The sequence below is a fragment of the Aspergillus affinis genome, assembly GCF_023601865.1.
Source record: "Aspergillus affinis strain CMG 70 chromosome Unknown NODE_122_length_107909_cov_88_106777, whole genome shotgun sequence".
Lineage (NCBI taxonomy): Eukaryota > Fungi > Ascomycota > Eurotiomycetes > Eurotiales > Aspergillaceae > Aspergillus > Aspergillus affinis.
This window is the reverse complement of record NW_026515903.1, coordinates 1-22062: the sequence shown is the minus strand read 5'-3', so window position 1 is coordinate 22062 and position 22062 is coordinate 1. Positions and strand designations below refer to the sequence as shown.

Here is a 22062-nt window from a genome sequence, read left to right as displayed (position 1 = left end):
GATGGCGATGGCGATGGCGCTCAGCATGGATCCAATCTTTCTCGTCGTCAATCACGACGGGGTTTAACGGCGAGCCCAATGGAGCCTGATCATCTCGAATGACAATTGGATCGGTTCTCGTGTCTGGTCCAGGGAAAAGATTAACGTAATCAACGATGCTCATAGAAAGCCGTTTACCAAAGCAATTATGTGTCACGTCCCCGAAGCATGTCATTTTGATAGAGTGCAGTGAGGGGGAGAAATCGGGTCTCAGCGAGGTGGCAGTGCGTATGTCAATACTGGGTGTAGGGAAGAACCAGAATTTCTTGATCGGTGAATTTTGACTGCTCCTTGTGAAGATAAGGGCGGACAAAACGCATGTCTTTATACCTTTCCTCTGATCAAGGACGCCTTGCTCAGCCTGCGCGGCAAGCTGCACTGAAGGAGCGAGGTCGTAGCTAAGGATGGCTCAAGATAGATCAGGCTCACATCCAGTGGAGGCTTTTCTGCCAATCAATGCCATACCAGACACGGAAAGCCCCGATCTGCGCCACTGATGACTCGAGAGCTTTCACTCTCACCCAATAGCCTCGTCACCAAGCCACTATTTCTGGAAGAGCACACGCCTGCATATCGTCAGCTCCCTGTGTGCACGGGTGTGAAAGATGAGAGAGCTTCCTCGGTATGCGGCTTCGGACTGGATGTGAGAGACCGCCTCACTAGAGTGGTCGCCCATCCTTCCTTCGCCCAACATCGACTCGAGTGCTAAGGCGTGTGCCTCCACCGTGCTAGTCTTCTCATGTCGGTTAAAACACTCCAGTGCTATAGTAGCCCCGGGCTCTCCATATTCCAAAATCGAGGCAATATTACAGGACACAATGTATACTGCCTTAGATTCAGTGATCCCGTGAACTGTTTTTAATTATATGCATCGCGATCATGAATTCTCGGAGTGCCATCGATTTCCCTACCCTGACTGTAATCGTCTAAGACTTGTGAGATCTCGGTTATATCTAACACCATATTTCAGAAAGGGTGGCCAGCTTCATATAACAATGAATCCTCGGGACAGGCCTGCAAGAAATTGGAATTATTCCGCAAGATCTCTTTTTCCGCGACATCGTCCCTTGTGACCCTCTTGTACACTTGGACATACCCGAGAAGTCGATTCACATGCTTTATGCAGGCATGGTGGTTTATATCTGCAGAAGGAAATGTTTGGTCGACGTCCTTGGTAAGAAAAATCACCAAAAGAAAGAACCCGTAGACCTAGCAGACCATCCGGTCCGAATGCCCAGTTTGCGAATCGATGGACATCATCAAGAACAATAGCAAACTGTCCTACCGAATCATCATAGAATCCTTCGCGATAGTCTTTGAATCCTATCCAACCGAGAGGCCTTATTTGTAATAGTCGTAGGGGTCGGCATTTTTGCAGCGGAGCAAACACGGTGCACTTAGCATTTTAGCATAAACCCCTTAAAAACCATGTGGGTACTCACTAGGTCATTGGGAGGAAGGTTGACCCCCAGACAAGTAAGCTCTGCTATTTCCGTGACTAGTCGAGTAAAGGAAAGGCATTGAAATTCATATAATGACGGTACTGCACTTGCATTTACCTTTGGGTAATGGCATACAAGCCTTCGTAGCGAGAATTTGTGGTTGAGGATTGCATTCATTAATTCGCTTCCAAAATTCCTCAATAAATGAGATGAACAAATCTTCAAGCCCTTCAAAGCATAGAAGGAAGTCCATGACCGAGTCAAAGACTCTTGATGGCCGAGGCAAACCGTTATCGCTAAATTCAAAGGCCTTAAGTTGCATCGATGGTAGCGCAGGATCATCAGAGCTGAGAACCCTGAGAAGATGGGCTGATTCTGGGCAGTTTTTGAGAGCCAGTGAATTGAGACCCCTCAAGGAAAAAATAGAAGGCACGCCGTCGCAGCCATTCTTTAAGCAGATGGCGCTTAGTTCCAGTTTTTTTAATGACGGGAACTTCTGTTGAGTGCTATCTGGTGGTGATACTAACACTTCGTTCAACAGTGAATTTCGTTTTCCGAGAGTGTGGCGAATTCCTCCACAACCAATCTCATCAATCTCGATTTCCTTCAACGTTGAAGCATTGTCATTTAGTAGCTTTCCTAGGGCCTTAAACGTGCCCTCATAATCACCACCCAGCGAATTCGCTGAAGATTCTTAAAGCCGTGTAAATCGCGTATATTGAGATGGCCTCGACCTAGGCAAGTACTGTCGATACTGACTTCGAGGCATTTAATCTGAGGCTGCCACATGCTCAAATACTCAATGATAGTCTTTGGGATGCATATGCCTAGATTCCAGCTGTTGTTTGTATAAGCATACACTGTAAACATAGCAACATTAATAGGAGTCGTACCTGAACCTTTCCAATTTAGCTTCCGGAAGCAGACCCAGGAGAGGTTGGATTCTTGATTCTAACGCCTTCATAAATTGACCATGTGGTGTCAAATCCTGCATCATTAACCCATTATTTTCTCTCGCGAGAGATCCAGGGTGGAGACTCTCATTGAAGAGGACATCACTGAATTGATCGCCCTATTCTGTAATCTGTGATATTGCATCGATTTGAATTTGAGATTCGTCGTCGGGATGATCGCCTCCACCAGTTCTCACTTCAACTGACTCTCGCGGGGGGTGGTCTGTGGCGCTCTCATTACTAGAGGAACTCCAATTATCCGTGTCAGTTTCATCATCAGATGAAGAATCATGATCGTGGCAGCGATGGCGAAGTAGCTTATGGAAATCCGCTATCAGTATTATCTCCTTTGTGTGCTTGAGACGCTGGTGGTTCGGCCCCAAAAGAGAACCAATAGTAAGGTCGCTTATATTCGCTTCGTCTCTTGCAAGTAGAGTAAGAGATCGGTAAAGCTGCGGCATTGCCGCACGATGCAAGGCTTTTGATACTAAGCAGAGATTTTTCAGATCTTCTCTTCGATTGCACTGAATAGAGTATGTCAATGTGGCAACGTGAAAATGGGTACCTTTCGAGGTACGAACCAATTCCAGGATCATGAACAGGATTTCCGTCGGCAATGTGAGCAACATATCTGCAGATTTTTAACAAAACACCAAGAATTGAGACGGGACCGAGATGGGGTTTAATTTTGGCTTGGGCGACTTGTGTCCTTTTATAACACTGCTATTTTAAAATCCAAGGTCTGGCGATCAAGCCTCTGCCTAACGTGCTCAGCATGGGTGTTTCAACTTACAGCGGTCTTGCCCGTGGACCTATCACAAACTAATGCCGCCCCGTCACACAAGATTGATTGTCGAATAGCAATGGGGAAAAGGAGGCACAGGCTTTTCCACTCGGCGTCCATATCAATTCCCTAATACTCAATAACAGACAGGTCAAGGCACGAAAGAGATGAGCAACCGCCTGGAGAGGAACCGACGAACCAACCATCCACCGCAGGTCAAGAATAGGTCAACCTGCTCCAGAAGGGAATTCAGTAGACCGTGTGAAGATAGAACGGATTGATTGATGTAATGACTGACGGAAGATCTCCTACCGTAGAAGACCTTTGGGCGTCTATGTAGTCGTTTGTTGGATCGGAGTCTGATTCCTCGGGAAGAGCTGGGGGACGTTCCGCAGTTGCTCTTAATACCATCCAGGTAAGTTGTCTGCGGGATTGTAGGTACGGACCGCACTGCGCCGCAGCCACTCGTCTCTTCGATGGGTGGTCCGTCCAATCCTGACTATTGACCCTCAAATGTCATTAGCCACGAGTCCCGGTTCTTGCGGTCGCTTCCGCCTTCGGACTCCGAAATTAGAATATTGACTGAGCATACCCACACGCTTACTGCTGGTGAATGAAGTTGTTAGTGCATATAAAGTGATGGCACACCCATGCTTCGTATTACAATTCTAAGCTACATATCTAAGGACTGCCTAAAGGTGAATACATGTGCATTCCCTCGGGTCCTTTCAAGGTTCGTTCGTCGTTACTGATCAAAATGTTACCCGACTATCATGAGTAAGACGCAGCCGCGGAGAACGAAAGATCCTATAACTGACTGACAGCAAGTATCATGCAATCCGGGACGGTTGAGTTTATCATTGGCAAAGACCGAAAGCGGTTATCAATCCACGCTGCGTTGGCAAGCCTTTTTCCCGGCAAGATACTGAAGCCCCTTCGTGATGTTGTGGGGTCTGATGACGGTTCAACAGACAATGAACGCCCGTCATACGACAACAAACCGTGACCGGCGTGTCAGACTTGATGATACTGAGATTGTTGGCTCTGACTAAAGGGAAGGTAGAAGGGCTCTGCTTAATATATATGCACTATTAACGCATTACGTGCTCCTAAACGACCATGCAGTGCAAGAACTCAACATATGCTATGAGTTTCTAAGCTCCTTCAAATCCTTCAGTAAGAAATGTTTGCCTCCCGTGAATGTAGCAAGTAAAATCCTGGATCCAAAATCATCCTCCCTCATGGCCAGCAAAAGGTTAGAACCGATTCCGGCATTTCTTCTGACTTCGCGATCTGGAGTCTGATTATTGGAGCCAAACAGCCCTTCTGGCATGGAAACAAGAACCGTTTGGCGGCGAATGAACGGGAACCGAGTCCTTGCATGCTTTTTTAGCCAACCCTAAAAATGGGCTAGAAGTGAGTTCGGCGCACGGATTGTTTTCCTGGGAGGCTACCGTATTGATACGACACTGTAGACTCTAAGGAACTTAATGGACTATGCTTCACAACAGTATCGAGCCCGCCGTGTAATGCAAGGCTTGGTACATCCATGTTGGCTGGGAAACACGTCGCAAAGCGACCTTCCGTACAGCCCAAGCAGCGTTTGCAAAACCTTTAGGAAACGGACCGCCCGCAGCCTCCTTGAAGTTACAGGGAGTATGAAATTAGAAAATCAAGTACTCATATTCTGGTACTCTGAGAGGTAAATCACAGGACAACCACTAATCCTCCATCTTCAGTCTATTCGCCACAAACTTGACTGCATATACCAGACCAAGCAGTACCGGCACCTCAATCAAGGGCCCCACAGTCGACGCAAGGGCCTGGTTACTATCAGCCCCAAACGTAGCAACAGCAACGGCAATGGCCAGCTCAAAGTTATTGCTCGCCGCAGTAAAGCTCTGCGTTGCGGCAAGCCGATATCCAAAGCCTAGTTTATACGCGATTAGGAAGGTGACAAAGAAGATTGTCGAGAAGTAGACAATTAGCGGCGCAGCGACGCGGATAACGGACACAATCTGATGGACAACCTGGCGGCCCTGGGACGCGAAGAGGACGAGAATTGTGAAGAGCAGGCCGATGAGAGACCACGGCCCAACCCATTTCAGGAAGACGGTATCGTACCAGCGCGGGCTTGCTAGGTAACGAAGCGTAAAGCGAGTGAGGATAGCGGCGCCAAGGGGGATGCCGAGGAAGACGGCGACACTCTTTGCGGCGGTGGCGTATTCAAAGGAGACGGCATCGCCGCTGATAACTTGGATGAAGAAGACGCCAAGCGGGGCGAAAAGGACCATTTGAAGGAGTGAGTTGACAGCGACGAGGATCGCGCAGTACTCGCCATCGCCACCAGCCAGGCCCGTCCAGATTAAGACCTATGATGGTGTTTGTTGGATAAAACGACTATTAAGCTATTGTCCAGGTCCACGTACCATGGCGATACATCTTGCCAGACCGACAAGGATTAAGCCCTGGCGCAACTCCGGCTCATCTGGGAGAAATGCCCACGCTAGAGCTAACTGGAAACCATGGTTAGTTAGTGGCCCCTGTCATGAAACAAGCCTGAATGCAGCTCACCATGAAAAAGGGAGCAATGATCCAATTCAGGACTATACTGAACGCAATTTGCACCCAGATCTGACGGGTGCGGAAGACTTCGTGTAGTGACTCGTATCGCACCTTGCACAGAATGGGGTACATCATGACGAGGAGACCGATAGCTTTAGCGGGTCTTAGATATTGGCAGCGATTGTTGATATCGGAAGAAGGAGCTCACCAATTGGTACAGAGACCCCAACAAATTTGCCCCTTTGCAAAGCAGGACCTGTGCTGGGAACAAAGTTGCCCAGGATAATACCGACGGCCATGGCGAGAAAGATCCATATAACCAGGAAGCGGTCGAGGATCCCGAGGTTTTTGAATGCGGACTGCTTCTTCTGGGGACGGGTGGCATCGCCTTGTTTTTCCACATCTTGAACAGGCAGGTTGGGGGTGGACACTGACTGCGCCTCGGAGTCGATAGAATTCATTCTGACGCGATGGACTCGAGGTCGTGTCAAGTTAGGGAAATGGGTAGTGGTGATAGTATGATAGTAGTTCGGCCTTCCATGACAGACAACAAGCTTATATACGGAAACCGTGAAGATGAAGCTCGAAAAGGTGGCGCCGGCGATTGTCACTGCAATAACCTGATTGGCTGATAGTCACCGCCCCTGACCGACTTCAATCAAACCCCACTTGGCGTGGATGATATTTCCTTTAACAATCTTCACAGTGAATGTCACTCCCTTCATTTGATTGGTGTATCGTATCATCACTCAAAATCCAGCATCTCAAAGATGGTCAAGTGTCGCACTTGGCAGTCCGTCGAACCGCACCCAAGCCTTTCTCGTATCACAGATGTATCTGAATCAATGTGCATGCCCGCAATGATATTCGCCGCAGCCTCACAGGACATTGACGTCTGGTCATGCTGTTCTGCCGTCGCGTATTGGTTGGGTGGCAGACCATTGGCCTGGCCGCTTCCCATCCTATCTTCTGGCACGGGCTCCTCGTCTGAGAAAGCCGCGGGGGAGGACATCAGCACATGTTGATGAGCATGCTGTTTAGTGGATATGGTGGTCGTCGACCTTTTATGACTCCCGTGTTTACCCGGTCCCGGCGGAGCTGGCGCCGCATTCTCGATTCTTCTCGAAGCCAGGTACTGATTGACTTGCGAATCCACAATGCCATGAAGACTCAGCAGTTCCCGCAGCCATTTGTTCTCCTGTGCAACTTTTCGCCCAGCCGCCTGGACCTCCTGCGTGGCGGTTACTCCTAGTTTTTCGTAACTTTGCACACGTTCTTCAAGCTCGCGGATGTAGTCTTTTCGACGCGCGCGGGAGCGGCGTTGGTTATCGCGGATTCGAGCCGCGTTTCCGGTCTTGAATTATTCATTATTTACGATGGACCTTCAGAAAATGGGAAGAGAACTTACGGTCGAAGACGTCTGGTCGTCTGTCAACGCCCTCCGTGCCATTATCCCCGAGATCGTGTGGAATACGAGTGTTGCTTCCGAGAGTGCGAGGGTCGGACGGAGCGGACGCGTATGTGGTCTGGGCTGGAGGTGGGCTTGTGCACTTGCGTCCTGGTCGCTCAGTTGCTCGTTACTTTTTGTTTTTCTTCCTTTTCCTCGCTTTATTGAAAGAAGTAGTCTTCCAGTCGACTGAAACGTTGCCTGGCAAGATATTTCCTGACTCTTGGACAGGTGGCAAACCCTTCAGTTCTCTGGGTCGAGCATTCCGCACGTGGGGCTTGGCTTGCCAGCGCGCCGCGCCATTAATCTTCCACCTTGAGGTCAGGCGCGGGCGGAGTAGTGTTGCTACCTAGGTACTAGTATATAAACTACCACATATCAAGTTGGAATTAACAAGGTATGTTTTCTTGCTCCGCCAAGTTCTCCCCGCCCACAACGCAGAGTGTGCTATCGGACACTCCCACTTGTCGAGATACCACCCCTCTCACTCCTCCCGCAATCCATACCTACAGATTCCTGCAGAGCCAAAATGGCCTCCTGCCCTAGCGTCCTCTTCGTCTGCGTCCACAATGCCGGCCGCTCTCAGATGGCCGCGGGCTACCTCCGTCACCTCGCTGGCGACAAGGTCGAAGTGCTCTCGGCCGGATCCGCCCCGAAAGACTCGATCAACCCGCAGGTCGTTGAAGCAATGCGCGAAGAGGGAATCGATCTAGCAGGGCAGCAGCCCAAGATCCTCACCGAAGACGCAGTGCGGGTCAGCGATGTGGTTGTTACTATGGGATGTGGCGATGCATGTCCGTACTTTCCGGGAAAGCGCTATCTGGTTTGGAAGCTTGATGATCCGGCAGGACAGGGGTTGGAAGCTATACGGCCGATTAGGGATCAGATTAAACGAAGGATTGAGGGACTTGCTGCTGAGCTTCTACTGTCTGCGTGAGGACCGGGTGGGATTTACGGTGTAGTATAGCGGACCTATTCTTCCGCTCCTTTGATGGGCACAGGGTCTCTACTAAGACAAGGGTCGTATTTCTTCTGTGCTGCAAGTGACTCAAGCGACTCTAGGAGGTGCACAGCTAGCGTTAGGTATCTACACCGATCTCCTGTTACATGCACTCCCACGTTGTGTGGAATTTCCTATCTACCCCCTGAGAATAAACACAGGCTGTTCTTTTCTTCATCTCCTTCCCTCCGCTGGCTCTGCGATGGCTCTGTAGACCAACACAAGTGGATGCCTCTAGGGGTGGATCCTTTTAATGGCAAAGCAGGTAGACCCACGCGACAAGTGACATCTCCTAGAGCGGGCACCAGCGGAATTAGGGCCTCAAAGATCCAGCCAATCATCATCCACCGGTGACATACCTCTCCTTTTCTGTAACAATTGGCTCAACAGGGTCTGAACCTTCTAATCGTCCAAACCGGCATTTCGCGACATCAACCTGCATGGAAAAGTCTTTCTAGTGTTCTGCACCTCGCGCGAAGCCTCTCGAGTAATCCTGATGTGGCATTGTCTAAGAAGCACGTTAGCTTCAAATTTAAGACTCTTACCTCCCACTTACACCGCGGTACAATTTGCACGCTGCTTTCACGCGACAATGGCTATAGCCACTCCAAACGGCCAAACGCAGCCACTTGTGTCGGATACCAAATGCATAGTACCCGGGATTCTGCCATACAGGACACTCGCAATACCCTCATCGGAAGACGACCCCGAACTTCGCCGGAAGTATCGCCCATTCCTCCTCGAGTTCGACTCGTCTCCGGACTGGGTCAATGACCTAGAATTAACATCTGTGCTTGACCTGGCTGAGAAAGACCTGGTGGCCACGAATAGCCGGTTGAAAGTCCTCGTGCTCTACGGTAGCCTCCGACGTCGATCATACTCAAAGCTGGTGGCGTTTGAGGCCTCGCGAATCCTTTTCCGTCTCGGTTGTGACGTCCGTATCTTCAACCCCGAAGGCCTTCCCGTGAAAAATGATGTTGATCACACGCATCCAACAGTCCAGGAACTCCGAGCGCTGAGCGCGTGGAGTGACGGGCACGTGTGGATTTCACCAGAGCAGCATGGGAATTTGGTGCGCCTCTCTCCGTCCTCCTCATCCCATTATTGAAAGGTTTACATGCTGACATTTGAATCAAATATCAAAGACCGCCGTCTTCAAAAACCAAATTGACTGGATCCCTCTCAGTACAGGATCCATCAGGCCAACTCAAGGCCGCACCCTCGCAATTGGACAAGTTTGCGGCGGATCGCAGTCCTTCAATGCAGTAAACTCACTGCGCATCCTTGGCCGCTGGATGCGCATGTTGACGATCCCGAACCAGTCGTCTATTCCCATGGCATATACGCATTTCCCTGACGAGGGTCAAGAGGGGGACCAGCGACTGAAACCGAGTTCAAATCGCGATCGATTGGTCGATTGTATGGAGGAGTTTGTCAAATATACGATTCTTATGAGGCCGCATCTTGAGACTTTCGGCGATCGGTTTAGTGAGCGTGAGGAGAGGAGGATAAAGGAGGCAAGAGTTAAGGCTGCTGTGGGGAACAATTAAGCATCATGTCACTGTTGTTGACTGATATACGCACAGGATAGACTGTAACTGCTCATGAGCCGCTAGACAAGCGTTCGCGCTAGATAGAACATGGATGATCTTACTTCCGATAATGGATATCCCACTTAAACACCGGTTCCAAGTGCGCAGGGCATCTTGGAACGAATCCGCCATGGCACCATCACCTATTGGATTGCTGACTAATGTTCGAGGGTCCGCGTGCCACTGCGTGTTGCGAATTACTGTTGAGGTTGTGTCCAACGTCTCCCTTGCTCCGTCATGCATCGATGGCCCTTCCGCATTCCCTTCATCACATGCAGACAAACATCTAGAATAATCTAGTGTGAACCGGGTTCCATCGATACTCCAAATCCGCGTGTCCGCGGCGGAAATCCCATCCCAAACCATACGGCAGAGGCATGCCCCGCCCAAAACGAAAAACCAAGGCATGTTCTTAACTAGGGTTTGAGCGTCTGAGGCTCTCCAATAACATGTATCTAGGCCGAGGACCTCATTCGGGTCCGAAATAATCAGCGCAAATCGCGAGAGCGGAGGAAGCATCATGTTGCGGAGTTGGAGCAGAAGGTAAAGCAGCTGGAGTCAGCGGTAGCAGCGGCCAAAGTACCCATGCCGAGCATGAGCCTGGCAAAGGAGAATCGCATACTTAGAACCCTGCTGGAGTCGATTGGGTTTGACAGCTTATCGCTCGAGGGATATGTACAGGGTGCCCCTCTTGGTGGAGTGCAGGTGTCGTTGGAATCCGATTTTATCGCTCCCGCGGGTCCTGTAGCTGGTGTGGGGTTTGGGGGGTTGGAGCCAGGGTTGATGCCTGTACGCGCTCGAGGTACTGTTCTAAACATAGTACTTTGGTGGCTAACCTATGTTCACCAGACTGATCAACTCTACGCTCTCGCTACAGGAGAACCAAGTTCCAGTATTCAGAATATAGGCCTTGTTAGCCCCGATGTCTTGGATCTCTCGTACTCTGCCCCAACACAGGGGACGAATGAGATCTCACTGGACATACTTCAGAGTCAGCCTCCAATATGGGACACTGAATTAATAATGACCGAAGACCCAGCCGGTATACTGCACACCCTAGGTGGAGAAACCTCGCGCCCAGCAAACTCTGTCAACGGTGAGACTACACTATGCAGCGTCGCATTCCACCTTATTATCCAGTGCAGACGCACGGGAAAGGGTGTGCTCGAGCTCGAGACGAAGCTGCGGCATGGGTACAAGATGCCCGCTGGTCCCGGGGAAGGTTGTCGGGTGGATAATGGGACTCTTTTGGCGGTGCTTGCTGAGCTTGTTAGCGAACCTTGAATAGGTCGCTGCCGGGATCACAGGGGTTGATTGATTATATTTTCTTGTATCCTTTGCCTCTCTTTTCTTTGTGTTTCATCTTATCTCTCTCGTATCGCGTCGAGTTGAACAGGGTTGAGGTGACCTGTATATTCTTCCATTTAATGCCCGTATTTGACTAGTCTCCTGTCCTCTGGCTCTTTTCCTGTCCCTACTACAGTATGAAGTACACGGCGTTGTATTGATTAATTCAATCAGCAACTCTGGGCCGCGTAAAAATTAATTTATATGTCCTTGTATTATCACGCCTGGCCCTTGGCGTGGGTGATCTCCGCGCGCATAAATGGTGACCTACCAGTTATAGAGCCGTCCAATCAGCGACACGGTCGATCCGGTGATGACAGCATCAGCCACGACAACAGAATTGAATAGTATATCAGGAGGGCAACATGCCTCTCCACTTTCCTTCTCAAGGTTTTTGTTCTCGCAACCACCTGCGATTTTCTAAACATATCAATCACAGCCTCACAAAAATGACGCAGGAAACCTATAACGCGGTGCAAGTCCGCTACCAACATAGCAAAACAAAGCCACCATACTCAGCAATTTAGCAACGCCAATAGTGTGGAGGATAGCCTCGCCCGCGCATTCGGCTACTCGGCGGAGGACCTGGCCTCGCTCCCTGAGAAGGCGAATCTGGGTGTTAGTTGCGGTAACCCGGTTGCTGTTGCAGGGATCAAGGAGGTGAGAATTCCTACAAACGTATCCCTCGGTTACTGGAGAAGAATTTGAAGAATCCCGACTTGTAAGACATTGCCACGTGGCTAACTCTTTGACTTAGGGCGAAACAGTCGTGGATTTAGGAAGCGGAGCTGGTATTGATGTCTTCCTCGCTGCTCAGAAGGTCGGCCCGCAGGGAAAGGCGATTGGGGTCGATATGACAGAAGTCAGTCACACATCCTCTTGGCTCGCTGCCTATCCATAATCGCAACCTAACGTCCTCCGCACCAGGAAATGATAAGCCTAGCACGCCGAAACGCAACTCGCTCTAACCTGCAAAACACTCTCTTCATCCAATCCCCCATCACATCAATCCCGCTGGAGGACTCCACAGTGGACTGCATAATCAGCAACTGCGTTATTAATCTTGTCCCACACCAAGATAAACCAGTCGTCTTTGCTGAAATTGCACGACTACTAAAGCCCGGCGGCCGCGTTGCGGTCAGCGATATCCTTGCCCGGCGCGAGCTCCCCGCAGCCATCCTGGATGATATGGCGCTGTACGTCGGTTGTGTTGCGGGGGCAAGTCAAGTGACGGAGTACCGGGCTTGGTTGGAGGGGGTTGGGCTTACGGGTATGTTTACCCTTTTTCTGGGTACTCAGAAATGGTGCGGTAGGGAAATAAGAACGTAAAATCGTGGGATATAGATATCCTGCTTCTGGACATGAAGGCCGATATAAACCTCTACAAGCAGTCCTCGGAGACAAGTCAGGGCAATTGTGGTGCTGCCAAAGAGTCAGTGAGGCTTTCCGCAGGTGAGTTTGCAGACGTTGATTTTAACGCGTGGGTTGGTGAGTCTTATCTTTCCCCAAGCCTTGAATCTCTCATCTGGACTGGCATGCCGAATAGACTAATCTTGTTCTAGGGTCCTTTAAAATTTACGCTGTCAAGGGTAGGGAAAACGGGGAAGAGTAGTGCTACTGAGGATTGCAGTTCTCTATTCTCCATGGGTTCGATGATAAGGAACCAACTAGTTCTTTGGAGCAGTAGAGATCCATGATGAGTTACTAATGGGTATGGTCATTTCACTTGTAAAAACAAGCCTCGAACACCTCCACTCTATCAAATCCTGGGATATGGTATTGTTTCTATAAAGTACAGCGTAAGTCATGTTGTACATTTAAGTGCGATTTGTTTATGAAGGAGGAAATAGCATTCCGATATATAGAGCAAACGTCACACCAATTGCAGCGAACACTCCCTTTGATATAAATATCATCTTCTTCCTAACTCCCTCGGTGGACGGCTACACCCAATGCGAGGGACCTTCCAGACTCCAAAATAAGCCCATGTTGGCGATTTGCCTAGTGATCGTGCTTGGGTGGTAGCCAGCAGCATTAGCAATTTGAGAAGAGGTAAGTCCAATACTGAAGATCATGTCATGGATGAACTCCAGTTCAGAGGGATCGAGATTAGGAGCTGTCTGTGCTGTGACTATGATCAATGTATCCTCCGGGAGGATCTGGGACTAAATGCCCTTCCAGTAGGGAGAAAAGTTGGATTCGGCAATGCGATTGGGGGCAAAGGGAGGAGTTCATTATATGGATAAGAATTGGGAAGACGGATTACTGGACTTCTTGCCTTCGAAGAGAAGGGAATTCGATGCGGTGATTGATGGCACCGAGGGAGATATTGTTCATACAGCGGTCAAACTACTCAAGGTGAATAGTGCAGTGGCTTACAAATTTGAACAAGCTAACTAACATATTCCCAGGCTGGAGGGATAGTAGTGATCTACGGCATGACTATGGCACCGTCACTGTCCTTTCCGATGCGGGCAATATTGAAGAATCTCGATATCCGTGGGACGGCGCTTGGGTCTCGCCGAGAGTTTGCTGAGATGGTGGGCTTTGTTAGAGAGAAACGAATCACACCGGTCATCTTCTCTCGAGTATTGAATGGCATCGAAAATGTGAAGGCAATTGAAGAACAGTTTGATATATTGAGATCTGGTAGACAGTTCGGAAAGTTGGTGATCAAACTAGATGCCGAAGAACACTGCAAACTGTAGGTATACGCGCGATTGGGAGTCTGCATCAATTGTCCTTTCCTTGGCTCGGAAGCTAGCAAAGAGGTGAATATCATAAGAGCATGGTTTTACAGAGTCCTTTCCCCGTTTGTTCTAATCAGTGACGGAGAGACTGGCAAGAAGATGAGGGAATATCACAGTGACTTAGAGATAGAGCCGAGTCGAAGTAATCGTATAAACTATTCACCTGATGACGAGATGACTCTCGTCCAGCTCAAAAGTGAATTTATAGCCTCCTAGTAGTAGTAGTAGAAATCCCACTCCCGTAGTTGTAAACTTTTCAACATCCTCTACCTTCTTCATAATTTGAAATGAGACCACAAAAATTGTTGGATACATATCGTATCTTCGTGGTGTATGAGCCACGGGGGCTTATGACTCTTCGGTAAATCGCAGAAGATTTAAGCTGCCCGTTAATAACACCCGCGCGCTAAAATGGGTTCGACTTACCTAGGGCTATATGCGGCTGGCGCAGAGGATTTGCGTCTGGGAGCTTTTCTTTTCCCTAACATCATTCTTCTCACCGATATCTCAACTTCCGAACTTCATACTTAATATGGCAAATCGCTATACCTCTTATCATTTCTTCCGGCATGTTAGATTTGACAGCTGTATCTGAGATGATGTACAGACGATGTACAGTTGAGATTGAGCCATGTTGATATCGAAACAGACCTTCCCTAAGGCTTTTGACCAGCTTTGGGTTTTTCTCGACGTACGATCATACCATCTTCGTCAGGCAGGTCGAGTTGCCAGGGGGGACCTGGAGGCTGGAGTACAGCCCCCCTATCTCCATAGGGCTGGCGCCAACCGGGAGGTGACCCTCAGGCAAGCCTTTTGGTATGCCATCAACCAGGCGGCGCAGAGACATGCGGCGAACAACACTATGCCCATGTCATCCTGGGTTTAGTTTCGTAAGATCTCATCTATAAGACATGTCAATTTGCACCCTGAAGACTTTGATAAGGCGGGCAACCTGCGATCTAAACGGGTACCGAAAGGTGAGCCGGTGGACAGAAAGGCATTCCGGTCGCGCAGGGCTGGTATCTCCTGTGCGGGGAGAAGCTCGGAAAGAAGATACCATGGGTTATCAGCCGATCATCTCAACTTTACCAACGTTCCCGCGCACGTAAATTGAGGCACCTGGATGGCGATCAGTTCGTCGACTCTACGAACCTTGCAAGGACCCTGACGGAAAGGTAAGTCAACTCTTGGGCCGTGGATACCTATAGCTAATAGCCTGAAGGTTCTTGAAAGAGACCGACATACATGCCCCCTTACCAGGTGCGGCGATATCCTTCAAGTCGCGCACATCTTACCCTTTTCTATGAAAAAGCATAAAGGAACTGCATATCAAGAGTCCTTTTGGAATCAACTTAGGATCTTTTGGGAAGAAAAAGCAGTGGATAAATGGAAAGACTCAGTTTCACTCGAAAAAGGCATTGAAGTTTTACCAAATCTGATAGCTCTTGCTATTCATGCCCATCGCAATTGAGTAACATCTGATCTGTTTTCTTAGAGTCCAAAATGGACATAGACAGGGCTTTTGAGGAAGTCCTTGCGGCAGCGCGCACAAACAAGCTGCCGGTGGACCTCTTTTTTTAATAATAATTTTTTTTTTTTTTTTTACATTGGCAATGGAAGGCAGCGCTGGCCAAGGGCCAGTGAGTATCGTTAAAAGTTCTTTCGTTTTTCCTCTTTCTATCGTCGATCGTCGATTTTTGATTGTTCCATCTTCTTTCTGGTTCGTTTTGGTTTTCCCTTAGAAGTTCATTGTTGGAATGTTTCTTGTGCCTATTCTTGTCAATGGAAGTTGGATGCAGGATGATCAATGAAAGCCCATATTCCTTTTACACTGAGGATCAGAAATTCTTGGAATGATAGAGTGTGAACTGTCTTGCGGAACCCCGATACTCACTTTGACGTATAGACGGATGGCGGGTGTTCCTGCCGACGCTAAACGGCCACTAGAATCCACATCGCTCCCATCTCCCAATAAAGGGCGCGAGAATTGTTAGCCCCCACGCGCGCGAGAAATGAGCTCTTCAATTTTCTTGGACACAAACTCCACTCAGAACAATCCCCAGGCCATGAAGCTCCTGTCGCGTTGTATGCTCGCCTCATGTTGCGCCAGACAAGTCAATGTCGGCCCTTAGCCTTAACACCAACCTTCCGTGTGAGAACCCTCGATCGCCGGCGTTGAATTCCGGGTTCGACGCGCGTGCCAGGTGGGTAGGGTAGAGGCATAATGCGTGGGAGGTGGCTGAATAATCTTCATTTCTATCGCAAATCCGATGACGGCGAAAGTGGCCAATATATGCTGGAGCACGGGACTGATATCAAACCGTTCATTGCGACGAGGTGCGCGCGAACAGAGGGCATACATTGAAACACCGCTAATTGATGCACTTCCATAACAGGATCGACGATGTCAAACCCCCAAAACGATTTCCCTGGGCCAGGCCGAAACCCGTCGGCCCTCCGAAGATCTGTATAACCAGCGCGTTTATTGTCGTCGTCATCAATATCATCCTCACCATCGTCGCATTCAGCATCGGATACTCAAAACACAGTCCGAACGGCTTCGTCACTGTGCCGTTATACATCGGAAGCTGCACCCTATCGAAGAACTGGTCGATCGGATTACATGTGTTGATCAACGCATTGGGAACGGCCATGTTGGCAGCGAGCAATTATTGCGCGCAGTATCTCGCCGCCCCGACGAGAGAGGATGTTGATCAGGCGCATGCGCATGGATCCTGGATGGATATTGGAATTCCGAGCCTGAGGAATATTCGGAGGATGAAGTGGCAGAATAAAGCCCTCTGGATTGTCCTGATGGTGACATCACTGCCAAATCATCTAATGTGAGCCTTTTCTTCTTCTTCCGATCAGACAGTTCTGTCGGTTTGAGTGCGACAGGCCCATTGACCGTGGGCAGATACAACTCGGTGATCCTGAATGCGAGATCTTCCAACGAATATACCGTTATGGTTGGGCCCCACGATTACAACGGCTCGAAACCGCTCAATGTCAGCGACGAAGTGGCCTCTTGCTTCCCCAAGAAATTAGGCCAGTCATACAGCCAGTTGAACGGCGAGATTGAAACAGGAAACTTTGACGTCCTGACTAGAGAGCAATGCATGAAAAAACTGGCCGTCAACTTCCCATCCGGTCAAGGAACCGTCATGATTCTGTCAAACAATCTCACATTAAACGAGGAATACCCGTTCGCATCGGCCGGTCTTGGGAACGCGATTCATGATTTGTCGATGGATTGGCCGTCCTATCAGTGGATGTGCCCCTTAACAACGCCTGATGGATGTCCCTTGAGAGAAATGGAAGAAAATATCGACAATTGGTCTGTTTCTGCCATCCCATGGGTGGGTTCCGACTGGGAAGTGACCGTTCCGGCTGAGAACGATCAGACCGTTACTTATCTGAAGAGCAACTATACTGGTTGCCCTGGCTGGGCCAATACGACATACTGCGATGACCTTGCCCGCGTTGCGTATATGGCATGGGAATATGGGGGTGCTTCCGCCCGTAGATTCAATTCAAGCTTGCACGACCTCGACCAGTGGGGGAATTCTGACTGGGCCGCTGAGGTGCGCTTCAAACAAGCCAAGGTTACTTGTCGGCCTACAGATACTTCCATGCACGTGGGTGAGATGGGCGATAGCTACACGGTGGACGGGTGTTTGAGCATGCATGTGGATGAAAGCTGTCAGTTGCTTTTTATTCCGTCTTTTGCAATCGTGGTAATCGGCTGTGGTCTCATTAAACTGGCTTGCATTGCCGTAATAGCTCATCGTGCATCGACCAAGAAGCTTCTTACCGTCGGGGATGCCATTGCCTCATTCCTTACCCACCCCGATCCCCATACGATGGAACGCTGTCTGACATCGAAGAGTGACTGGACCGCCGGGCATCCCATTTGGAAGGGACAAGGACACCACCAACAGGTCTCGATCAGGCCGCGGGAACTGTTGAATAAGACCAAATGGTGGTGGCAGGCAGGTAGCCCAGTCTTATGGACTTTGACTATCTCACTGTAAGTAACCCTCGAGCTATTTGCTCCAAAGAGGTGTAAACTGATTGTTCATCAGGTGCTCGGTAGCTCTCGGTGTAGCAGGCTATCTTCTCGACCAAGGCCTACAGGACAACCGATTGCAAATGCTCGGCGGTTCTGACATCAAATCGCTGTGGAATCTCGGATTAGGGACCATGAGCTTTGCCACCACGATCGCGCGCACCAAGAGCAGCATGATGGCCAACGTTCTTCTGGCCAACGTCCCACAGCTCTTTGTTTCCTTTTCTTATTACTTCTACAACGCCCTCATGACCTCTATGATAGTATCCAACGAATATGACCACTACGCCATTGGCACCCCTACAACTGACATCGTCGGCAATCCCACGATAAGGCCAAATAAAGCCCTGCGAGTCTCTAGCCATGCGCAAGGCGTTCAGCGGGTTTCCTATTTCCTGGGTCTTCCGTCTCGTTACAGCTTACCGTTAATGATCACCTATGCTCTGCTTCACTGGCTGGTCTCGCAGAGTCTGTTTTACATCCGTGTCCTCTACTACGACGTTCACGGGAGGTATGTCGAGTCGGCGGATATCAATGCCTGCGGGTGGTCACCCATGGCGATTATCCTCGCAATCGCGGTGGGTGGATTGATGGTCTTGGTACTCTTTCCCTTGGGGATGAGGCGGTTTCGATCCCAGATTCCTCTGGCGGCGAGCTGTAGTGCTGCGATCAGTGCGGCTTGTCATCCTCCGCCGGGGGACTCGGGGGCTGCGCTGAGGAATATCGTATGGGGAGAGGTTACTGGATCTTCGATCGCAAATACAGCATTTGAGAGTGAGGATACGCAGAAGATTGCTCACTGCTCCTTCACCTCGCAGGAAGTCAGAATTCCATCTGCACCAAAGTTTTATGTATAATAGCCTCGTTCGCAATATCAAGTATGAGGCAAAACAATGCTCAGACCACAATGACGTCATCACCACTCAGTCTCTACCCAAATTAAAACTGCTCCCCTTCACACACTACGTACTATGCTTTCTCCACCTACCTACGGTGTACGGAGTATAATGCTGACCACTAGACACGCCGTGAATGGCTGACCACCCGATCTGATTATCTGATCGTTATCTAATCGTTATCGACGCCCTCCGAGAACATCTCCACCAACAGGGCGGGGTACAGCTACCCGGATAAGAGGATAAAGACGACCTGTCCGGGTGGTTGTACCCGGTGGACATTTCATCGACATTCATTATCGTCACCTTTTACCAGACTTCCTTGGAGGCGAATATCAATTTGATCACCACGTGCATAAAGATAAAGGGTCCCCGCTGCCCATAATTTATTCCTTGAACCATCTGCTACGAACCAGAAAACGAAAAAGAACTTAAAATGTCTACCATGACGACCACCGCCACCACTCAACAGCTCCCTCACCACACGGTCGTTTCCCAGGACTCCATCTCTCCAGCTGAAAATAGCGCCGTTTTCCAGGCCCTCGCTCGCGGTGACAAAAATGGCAAACTCAAGCTCCGAGGGATCCCCTCGTTCACTGATCCCCTAGCTAAGCGCCAATGGGTGCGCGAGCACATGGCCGCTGCTTTCCGATTCTTTGGAAAACAGGGCTACGGGGAGGGCGTTTCGGGACATATTTCAGTGCGAGGTTGGTTTCATCCTAGCTCACTATATCGTTTATTGTTGTATTCTGCCTGGGTGTTTCGTTACTTATTGAATGCTGACGAAGTCTGTGTTTCGATCTAGATCCCGTCCTCCCCGAACATTTCTGGATGAACCCATTCGCCAAACACTTTTCGCTTATGAAAGCGTCCGATCTGGTTCTTGTCGATGCGAACGGATACGTGGTTGAGGGTGGTAACCAGGCTGTTATTAACGAGGCTGGATTCATGATTCATTCCGAGGTGCATCGCGCCCGACCGGATGTCATGGCTGTGGCGCATACACATAGCATGTATGGGAAGACGTGGAGTGGGTTTGGAAAGCCGGTGGAGATGATTACGCAGGGTGAGTTATTTTCGCTTTCCTTCGTATTTTGAGACTCGGGATTGATAGAGGATACTGACGGAGTACAGATGCATGCAACTTCTACGGCAAGTTGAGCGTATATGAGGAACATGGTGGAATTGCGCTTGCGCAGGACGAGGGTATAGCCATTGCCAAGGCACTGGGGAAGGAGAACATTGCGTCCATTTTGCAGAACCATGGGTTTGTCCCCTCTTGAGTAGTTATTGCATCGTACTTACTAACAAACATAATAGGTTGATCACCGTAGGCTCCACAGTCGACGAAGCGGCTTTCCTATTCTATAGTCTCGAAAAGGCGTGTCACTCGCAATTGATGGCTGAGGCTGCGGCCGCGAACGGAGTGCCGAAGAAGATTATCACGGACAAAGTGGCCCAGTTCACGGCGGACTCGGTGCAGGATCCGGTATGATCGTCTCTCGCTGGTTTGTGGGAAAATGCTAACGTATTGTAGCATAACTTTTATCTTGAGTTTCAGCCGGAGTTCGAGCTTGTTGTGGAGGAGTCTGCAGGCAAGGTTCTCCAGTAGTTATACATTGAGACTTTTATCGGAACGATCTCCGGGGTTTGAGAAGAATAGTTAGCCTCTACCCAGTTTGAACCTTAATATGCGCCTATGATGTCTGTCTAAGCTTTTGAATACGTCTTTCCAAACAAATTGAATTTTCTTGATCCACGGTGCACAGTATATCAGTTCCTCTCTCCCGACTCCAGCCAAGTAACCAGGGTTCAACATTCAAAACCCACACCGTTTCCGCTCCAGTTTGCAAAGCTTGTCCGTAGAGTAGAGTGCTAAACTAATTTTTCAAGCTCGTCTTGGCTTCGCCTATGTAGATCTAGGCTACTGAGCCCCAGCACCACGTCAAGGTGCGAGCTTATCGCTGGGGGGAACCTATGCAAGCATAGATCCCTCCTCTATACAACGCTCGAACCGCGATCTATCCAAACCGCAAGCGTAAAAAACCAACCAGCACCAGAGACCCTGGAATTACGGTATATTGCTATATGAACTCAAGATGGGAAGGGATTTTCTGTTTTAGCACACCTCCTTAAGGTGACTCTCGCCTCTTCCATGGTTACACTACCACCTATTCCGAAACTATATCAAGGTTACAGCACATATAGCAGTCCAGGAGCGACTGCCGAATCTTTGTGTCGGCGAGAACAGAACTCCCCATAGTGCCCAGCACGATTTGACTTACGTCGGAAACTTACAACAGTGGGCTGGTTTTGAATGCAGTGTCTTACAGCAATTTCAAACCCACCAATGGACCTCGAAACTGGCTCTTTTCTACAGGTTTACTGGGACCCCACCTCTCCAAAGCCTCTCCAACGGGATAGTCGCTGCATTCATCCAGCTGCTTTTTCAGGAGTTCAAGCAAGCCTCTAACGGTGGTCTGGTGCCGGTTGCCGTTCCCGTTTTTTCGGTGCATTGCGACGTTGGGGCATCCCTCATCTAGATTGTGTTGGTTCTTCAAGCCCAGGAGACATTTCTGGGTACAGAATGGGTCGCCTACGGAGGGCTTGTGTTTTGGGAACAAGTAATAATTTCCGCTGCAGGGTTGTATGATTAGTCGACTTGGGTACTTTGAAGGATCGGGTTGAGGGTGGGACTTAAACACTTCCACCTTCTGCCCGCGATCGGGTCTAAACTGGTGATGTTCTCGTATTTCCCCGCCTCATTCTGGACGCCAGTCCATAAGGACCTGAGCCGAGAGAGCCCCTTGGTATCCAGCGCTCCGTGATTTGGCCTTCCATGTTACCACCTGTCACTAGGTTGTGTTTCTCTGCCATCTGCCGGTTTGCATCAACGATGTTCCCGATTTCCTCTGCCATTTCTCTGCTATTCTCTTTCGTGCACCGGGAATCTTCGGTCATCTGCTTGACCTGCTGTCCCACCTGCCCGTTTATATTTGAATTCCCCATGGAGTCGTCGATAGTCATCTTCCAGTCCTGGGTATCTTCTGCTGTATTTTCCATTGTCACTGACAGGGTTCCAGGAATTACGTTGGGAAAGGCAGTGTTGGAACGATATTATCAACCAGACCAGAGAGGTGGAGTATCTTGACCTAATCCACATACCGCACCGCACCTT

At 49.6% G+C, this 22062-nt stretch overlaps 6 protein-coding genes across 6 annotated transcripts; 4 read left to right on the top strand and 2 right to left on the bottom strand.

Moving 5' to 3' along the window:
* Positions 1-4939: 4939 nt before the first annotated feature.
* Positions 4940-6244, bottom strand: KD926_001162 (arsenic resistance protein; the record flags this gene model as incomplete). Its single annotated transcript, XM_053104845.1, has 4 exons — positions 4940-5590; positions 5648-5734; positions 5793-5935; positions 5992-6244. 4 exons carry the CDS (start codon positions 6242-6244, stop codon positions 4940-4942), a joined length of 1134 nt encoding a protein of 377 aa, XP_052951899.1.
* A 284-nt stretch (positions 6245-6528) lies between these two features.
* On the bottom strand, positions 6529-7233 carry KD926_001161 (bZIP transcription factor; the record flags this gene model as incomplete). The annotated part of the gene is made up of 2 exons (XM_053104844.1): positions 6529-7137; positions 7192-7233. 2 exons carry the CDS (start codon positions 7231-7233, stop codon positions 6529-6531), a joined length of 651 nt encoding a protein of 216 aa, XP_052951898.1.
* Positions 7234-7759: 526 nt separating this feature from the next.
* KD926_001160 (arsenate reductase ArsC) lies at positions 7760-8167 on the top strand (the record flags this gene model as incomplete). Its single annotated transcript, XM_053104843.1, has 1 exon — positions 7760-8167. The coding sequence occupies one exon, from the start codon at positions 7760-7762 to the stop codon at positions 8165-8167; it is 408 nt and encodes a 135-aa protein (XP_052951897.1).
* A 655-nt stretch (positions 8168-8822) lies between these two features.
* Positions 8823-13877, top strand: KD926_001159 (uncharacterized protein; the record flags this gene model as incomplete). The annotated part of the gene is made up of 11 exons (XM_053104841.1): positions 8823-9302; positions 9376-9718; positions 9993-10024; positions 10282-10611; positions 10672-11091; positions 11689-11829; positions 11927-12031; positions 12097-12439; positions 12514-12653; positions 13354-13527; positions 13581-13877. The coding sequence occupies 11 exons, from the start codon at positions 8823-8825 to the stop codon at positions 13875-13877; spliced, it is 2805 nt and encodes a 934-aa protein (XP_052951896.1).
* Positions 13878-16212: 2335 nt separating this feature from the next.
* Positions 16213-18845, top strand: KD926_001158 (uncharacterized protein; the record flags this gene model as incomplete). Its single annotated transcript, XM_053104840.1, has 4 exons — positions 16213-16256; positions 16316-16762; positions 16837-17949; positions 18005-18845. The coding sequence occupies 4 exons, from the start codon at positions 16213-16215 to the stop codon at positions 18843-18845; spliced, it is 2445 nt and encodes an 814-aa protein (XP_052951895.1).
* Positions 18846-19320: 475 nt separating this feature from the next.
* Positions 19321-20496, top strand: KD926_001157 (class II aldolase/adducin domain protein; the record flags this gene model as incomplete). The annotated part of the gene is made up of 5 exons (XM_053104839.1): positions 19321-19591; positions 19690-19950; positions 20019-20151; positions 20205-20373; positions 20422-20496. The coding sequence occupies 5 exons, from the start codon at positions 19321-19323 to the stop codon at positions 20494-20496; spliced, it is 909 nt and encodes a 302-aa protein (XP_052951894.1).
* Positions 20497-22062: the final 1566 nt, after the last annotated feature.